General features: G+C 37.5%; 1 protein-coding gene across 1 annotated transcript in view; it reads right to left on the bottom strand.

Annotated features, from left to right (window-relative positions):
- Positions 1-3,740: 3,740 nt before the first annotated feature.
- LOC134572832 (ras-like protein family member 11A-like) overlaps positions 3,741-7,477 on the bottom strand; it is a 46,729-nt gene continuing 42,992 nt past the window's right edge. Inside the window, exon 4 of the mRNA XM_063432072.1 lies at positions 3,741-5,399. Within this exon, the coding sequence (XP_063288142.1) occupies positions 4,932-5,399 (468 nt within the window). The 3' untranslated portion in view covers positions 3,741-4,931. The remainder of the gene's footprint in view (positions 5,400-7,477) is intronic.

The raw sequence follows: 7,477 nt of genomic DNA, 5'->3' as shown, positions 1-7,477 counted from the left end.
ATGGTAACAGGAGAATGAATGCAGGTTGACAGTCTCGCATTGCTACTGTAGTAATGAACGTTTTTATTTCAAGTGCATTCTATTTTATCCCCAGACTAAATGTATTCTGATTTCACCTTTTAGCTCTACTAAAACCACAAGGTTAAAGATAGAAGTCCAGAGTCTGTTTAGTACAAGGAACAATTTTGGTGCAAATTAGGGGGTGGGATCGCACTTAGTTTGAGTTCTGTGTGTAAAGCGATATTTTCTACTTATTTCTGATCTCTATTGGCACGGTAACACTTGAGATCACCAGCCAATCTGTCGGGCTTGGGGGCACCTCTGAGCATATTTGGTGGATCTGGTCTTGCGGCCTACCTGGTGCAGGAGTTCTCCCCACCTGTAATTGATTCCACAGCCTCTACTCAGATCCCCGTTCTCCACCTCTACTAGTGGGGGCTATCCCGGCATTCTCCCCCTATGGCATTCATGCTCGTTAACCCCTTTGGTTCTTTAGAACACAACCTGCCTGTTTGAACTCTCTTAATATGTCGGTTGACCATGAGTCAGAGGACACCCGTCACACAAGTGATGGGCTTTTTCAAAGCTTTTGATCTTTTATGCAACACTTTTTGGGCAAAGTTGGAGTCCCAACAAAACTCTGGGTGCCCAGGGATCCCACAGTCTCATCTGCTGAGATTATAGGCAGAACCAGGTCTGTGGTGGAAGAGCAGGGCCTGATTGTGCTACTGAGGTCTTAGCTGCTGACCTTCTCTAGGAGAACACTAGCGGGATTTAGTCCCTTACACCACCTTCAATACACGGATTTCTACACCTGGAGTGTCTGGTCTGGCAGATATTGTGTATACAGTGCTACGGAATCCTATGGCGCTATATAAATAATAAAATAATAATAATATGACCAATAACCTACCTGGTGGCTGGTTGGCGGTTATCCTGGGGGCTTCTGCACCTAAGGACTTCTTAGCTACAGGACTCATGGAATCCAGTGACCTTGTAGTGGGGATGCAAGGTATGTCTGCCTGTGTAGACATTGGCTAATCCTGCGATCCAGCATTCGTGATCGAGACTGCTCTGTTCTAGATTACTTCTAAGCCACGATCCACGCCGGCTCTCTATTAGCTATCTATTTTATAAATGCTCTCAGCATTATTTATATTTTGCTTTTTTTATTTTATCTGGAAGATAACCTAATTTAGCTGTATAATAAATTGCAAGATCAGTTGAACCAGGAGGTCCTCTGATACTAACCTCATGTTTATTCTCTAAGTGCTATTAGTTTACATAGATACTCTGTACCAAGCTTGATAACTAAATGAAACCAGTGTATTATCTTAAATTGTTTCGCTGCTCGGTATTGTTATTTTTGTCTCCTCTCTATTACTCATCGGAACATCTTGCTGTCCTTAGGCAGACGTATATCTCCTATTATAAAATGAGGCACTGTCTGAATACATATTTATTGCTTAACATTGTTTTTCATCATTCATTGTATGGTCTCACTTGTGTGAGGAGTAATTGCCTCAATAAAAAAAGATTCACAAAATCAAACATATGTTGGTGCACATCGCATAAAACATTACTTTTCCACTGATTGCTACAGATAAAGTAATTTACTTGGGTGGGTATGGTTAAATGGCCCTAAATAATTCAAAGTCATTGTGCAAGCAAACAAGAATCCTATTTTTAAAGTGTTACGCAATGGAATATTGTCACATACAGATTAAAAAAAACAATAACACACTTAAAATATAATTGTTTTTTAATATAAAGGAAGTAGAAATGATTTGTCAGCAAACAAAAAAAAAAGTATGTTACCCACTTGGATTTATCACAAAGCAGCTACTACAGACTTGACTAAAAGCATAACATGGTAGAATGTTTCACAAAAGGTGAAAAAAATAAAAAATAGAAACATACTAGGACCATAATTTACAAATTTACCCTGCTACAAAACTGTAGATCTGAAACATTAAGAGTACACTCTAATATTCTATTATATTTTAACCTCATCCAGGAGGATATTTATTCCATCTAACACATTTAATTATTTAATAGTAGAGCAGTGTTATTCAAATAACAAAATCAAATTAATTGAGAAACTTTTTCCTTTAAATACTTATTTAAGTTTCATTTATATGAGCCTTGTTAATATTTGTTTGTCACGAGATGTTCCAAGAACTTTTCCTGCCAACTCAATGTGTATTCTGAGGTTTAACCCCTTAAGGACACATGACATGTGTGACATGTCATGATTCCCTTTTATTCCAGAAGTTTGGTCCTTAAGGGGTTAAAGGAAAACAGATGTTACATATTTGTTGCATTTTAATATACCACTTACATGACAAAAATTGAAGCCATGTAAAAAATAATGCATACGACATCTGCCCCATTTGTAAATGTTACTTTCACTTCTGCATGGTGACGTCTGGGGCTTTTCTTTTTTTTCTTTTTTTCTACTCCTAACAATGTAGCTACATGCATTGGCGTGTCGACATTGCTGCTGTCTTGAGTATACAATCTTGTGTGCATGAACGAGAACAGTGACATCATACGTTACATCAGAGGTCACATGCACAAGAGCTCCCTCAAGCTTGGAAAAAGAATGACATCAATTGGCATCAGCACTTAGTATCCTGAAAGGCAATAGGGCAGGGGTAGGTAACCTCTGACACTCCAGATGTTATGGACTACATCTCTCCTGATGCTTTGCCATTGTTATAGCTGTTAGAGCATTATGGGAGATGTAGTACACAACAGCTGGAGTGCCAAAGCATGTCAATCCCCAGGGGTTCCATGGCACAGATGTCATGGCCAAATTTCCACCAGCTACTGGCAGTGGATATTTTGAGCCCTGATATCAAATTACATGTATTTTTTTTTTTTTTTTACAAACCTTTATGTTTTCATTATAAGAGTGCGTTTGTTGATTATTCATTATCGGCATGTGTATAGCGCCAACATAGTCTGCAGTGCTTTACAATATTATGAAGGGGGAAATTTTACAATAAATGAGACAATTACACAATGTTACTGTAATAATAGGTTGATGAGTGCCCTGCTCGAAAGAGTTTAAAATCTAGAGGATCTAAATTGTGCTAATGGCAGATTTTTGCAATGCAATAGATTGTGTTAGAATTGGTTATTATCTGTCCACAAATTCAGTTCAACCAAAACATGTAAATCTACAGGCAAAAAGTGGCCAATTCTGTAAATGTGGAATTACTGTTGCTTATTTCCATAACTTAGTTCTAAATTTCAGCAGTTTGGTTACATTTGTACAGGCTGAAATCTGGAATACATTCAATCTCATTTTGGAGGGTACTTTGCAAAATCCAGACATTAATAAATCTTGTGAATGATGGTAGTCTCTTATTGTGTGAATTGGATCGGGGCATTTGGACTTTATTATAACAGTCCTGGTTTTCTTAGTATTTAAAAAGGAACAGAATAAGGAAATGCCTAAATCCTGAACTATTGTTGTGTTTTAAGGACTGTGTTAGGAATCACTGGTCTATAAGATTAGTTTTGTATTGTCTAGGATTAGCACCAATGATGTACAGACACATAGACAGTTATGTGAAAAGTGCACAATTAGCTAAAAACATATCTAAACATCAATAAACTGTTATTATTATTTTTATTATTATTAACGTTGAGTGTGTTTTTATTCCGCGTATCTATGCATTAAGAAATTTGTGCACTTGTTTATGTACATCATTATATATATCTGGACACATCATTGTGAACTTACTACAACTAGACCGTGACCTAATTTTTAGACATAAGAGTTGTATTTATCTGCTTAAAGTTGCAAAAGAAAAATAATCCCTTCTAACTCCATCACCATCTTCCTCTCACCTCCGCAATTTATTTCCCATTTAAATAATTGCACCTAGAAGTATATAGCCCTGCCCATTTAATAAAAAAAAAAATAATTGAGGGCAGGATGGAGAACTGCTCAGTGCAATTTATTTCGTAGGTGGAAAAGTTAGCCATTTTTGGTTATGTTTCTTGATAATTTGATTTGCTTGACCTCCAAACTGTAAGATGTTACAATATTGTTCATTTTCTCATGAGTTTCCTCCTTTTGAAGACCTAGACGTGTTGCAAAATATTAGGGTTAAAGATATTCCCACGATTGGCAATTTATTTGTGTCATATCCCTGCTATATTTGTACTGGTATTAAATTCCACATTTCAAGAAAAACAATATACGTCAGTGCACTCTGCTATATTTTCATATATATTGTTATTTTAATCCCGTGTTAAGGTTTCTGCATTATTTAACACAAATAAATATATCAACACTCAAATATATACCCTGCTACTGACCTAGAATTTGAGGGCAAGCCTTAAATTTAGTTTTTCCAGGGATGTGGATATTTTTAAAGCAATCCAATCAGAAAGAGATTCTACAATGCATAAAAAGGGTATGTATTCACAAATTAACACGCTTACTGTATTTATTAGATGACTTCATATGGGGGGGGGGGGGGGGGGAACCTAGATGTTCTGGACCACCTGTGATTTTGTGATTTTCAGCTAACTTCTGTCCATACAACACATTACCATAGAAAGCTACGGATTTGCAGTATGTATTTTAAAGATGTAAAAAAATTTTTTCTTTATTTCTTTCTTTATTTCAGTAGGGAATCATGTTTTAACATTTTGGGATTGTAACGGTAATTTATGCAGATTTTAATCATAAAAATAAAATAATTTGCAAAATATACAGGCTTGTGATTCACCCTTTTACTCCTCAAAATGATGGAAGGGTAGCACCCATGACAAGTGTGCCATGCACTTACATTAAAGATGGCACAAATCGTTTGCACAGCAACTGGAACCAAATAATATCATTGTTTGATGTTTCATACACTAGACAAAATTCTTAAAGATGTTCTATTGAATTTCCGTTCAGGCTGTGGTCAGAGGGTAGTCGTCGACTTCACTTTAGATGACAACACCTGTTTGAAGCGTCTTTTCAGATCCTGCATGTTGGGAGATCGGGGTCGCACAAGATGAAGTCCCCTGCGTTTCTCCCCATTACAGCTGAAGAGCATCTTGCCTACTTCTTGGCATAATTGGTAAAAAGCACCATATACTCCCTCATAGTTTTCACGGGCAGATACCTCAGCATAGGATCCGGTCAGTTCGTTAGCCAGTTGGAGACCCTCGTCAAAATCCACTTGTCTGGCCCTCAAAAGGTCAGCTTTATTGCCCACCAGAAGAAGAGGGATCTTGGTATTGGGGTGAATTTTACGTAAATGCTGGAAAAGAGGTCTAATCACCCGGTAGCTGTTGTAGTCTGTGATTGAGTATACAAACACAAAACCATCTGCCCAGTAGATGGATCGATTGATTTGTTCCTGGCAGGAAATATTGTCAGTTTCATCCTAAAACAGAGAAAAACAAATAGGAAACACTCAATCACCAGTGATTTTCTGCCCGTACCTTTTTCCCTTGTCCATCCTTCTGTCATTTGAACCATACACAGATTTCATGCTGCTATCATGTACATTCATGGTAACAGAGGTTTAACTAAATATCAGTGGATACTATGCATGGATGTTTTCAAAATATTTAAACAGCATCCAGCTATCTCCCAACCCAGACTGTGCTAAATCTGGCCACCATCCCTGGTTATCTAACAGGAGAAAGAATGGTGGTCCTCAGTGTTCTCCCTTCCAGTGCTCTTCACTCTTTCTCTCATATCTTCGAGTTGACACACAATAATATTAATTTTAGTCATATTTAAATTAATCACAGAAGGCTCTGATATCTATGCTACCCTCAGTATGAGGAACACAGGGGTTACTAAACTGAAGGACCCCATATGACTTGTATTCCTCATACAGGGCTTCAGCCCTCGATGCCTCCTCCCCACCAATGCCCCTGCCTGTCTCCTAGGATCCATTAAGCCATGGTTCTGAAGACATCTTTAAGAAAACACCATGGTCGACTGAAATACATATATATATATATACACACACACATTATAATTACATTTGCACAGGATCCGTTTTAACAAAAAGTTTAACATAACATTTTTTTATGTTGTATAATTCATGTTGACAGTTGGGTTATGAAAAATGGTCTCCAATTCTTATCTATCCAGTTTATTTCAGTATATGTTTATCCAGTGCTGATTTGCTCTATTGCTAATTATGAGAAAAAAAGTGAATCTCTAAAACAATCTACATATGATCAATGGGGCAATAAGAAAACAACTCACAGGCTACACTTGCAGATCTGTGTAAACACATGCCATGAAGTCAAATTTTTATCTGATAGATAATGCTACATGCAATAATAGACGTTTTACACTCTCCAACGTTTCGCAATTTTACATTTACTAAACTGTGCTAAAGTGCTGCAGTTTACTAGTAGAAGATATCTCTTTCCTGTAGTACCTGACACATGCCCCGTCACTGACAAATTTAGCCAATAAAATCTACAACTTGGCATGCTATATTCTAATTCTAGTAGAACATGATTATTAGTGTTTATATGTACTGTTAAACAGCACTGTTGTTTGTGTACTAATTCTTCCAAAAAAGCAGAATAGGAACTTTAAATGGCATTGTTATATCCTTTGTAAGAAACTTGCATTATTTGATTTTTGCCCTTACAGTTAACCTATCATCCACTAATTGCATGAAAGTCCATCCTGGTGAGATCAACAGCAAATGTATAAAGCAAAACATATAATAACCCGAATTGTTTTTCTTCTCTTACACTATAGAGACTATAAACAGCAGGGCGACTGTCTCTCAAACTCTAAATCAGGGGTGTTTGAGAGATGTTTTAAAACGGAAGGCTCCATGACGCTTTGCCCTTCCTAATGGCATGCAAAGCATCATGGGAGTTGTAGTTCTATAATCTAGGGATCTATCGTTTGGGCACTCCTACTCTAAAGGATACAAATGGTATAATTATTATTATTATTATTATTATTGGTTATTATTTATATAGTGCCAGCTTATTCCACAGCGCTTTACAATAAGAGGGGAATTTACCAAATGAGACAATAACAAAATGTAACAGGAACAATAGGTAATTGAGGATTTGCTCAAACGAGCTTACAGTCTAGAGGAGGTGGGGTATAAAAACACAATAGGAAGGGTATTGAGAGAGACAGCAAATAGATGTGGTAGGAAAATAACAGAAGTGGAGGTGAGATTGGAGTGTGGCCCTATAGGAGAGAGCGAGTGGAAGGTTTGAGAGATAGAAGTTACTCTGCCATAAGCAATCCTGAAACAATGGGTTTTGAGGGACTTCTTAAAGGATTGAAGACAAGGGGAGAGTCTGACAGGGGTAGGCAGGCTGTTCCAAAGGAAAGGAGCCGCCCGTGAGAAGTCTTGAAGGCGTGAATTTGCAGTAAGGGTGCGAACAGCAGACAGGAGAAAGTGACCAGTGGAGCGGAGAGACCGAGAGTTGGCATACCTAAGAATCAGTGAAGAAATGTAAGAGG

This window comes from Pelobates fuscus, chromosome 9, assembly GCF_036172605.1.
Source record: "Pelobates fuscus isolate aPelFus1 chromosome 9, aPelFus1.pri, whole genome shotgun sequence".
NCBI classification, from domain to species: Eukaryota; Metazoa; Chordata; class Amphibia; order Anura; family Pelobatidae; genus Pelobates; species Pelobates fuscus.
The sequence above is the reverse complement of the archived record's forward strand: the minus strand, read 5'-3'. Positions and strand labels throughout refer to the sequence as shown.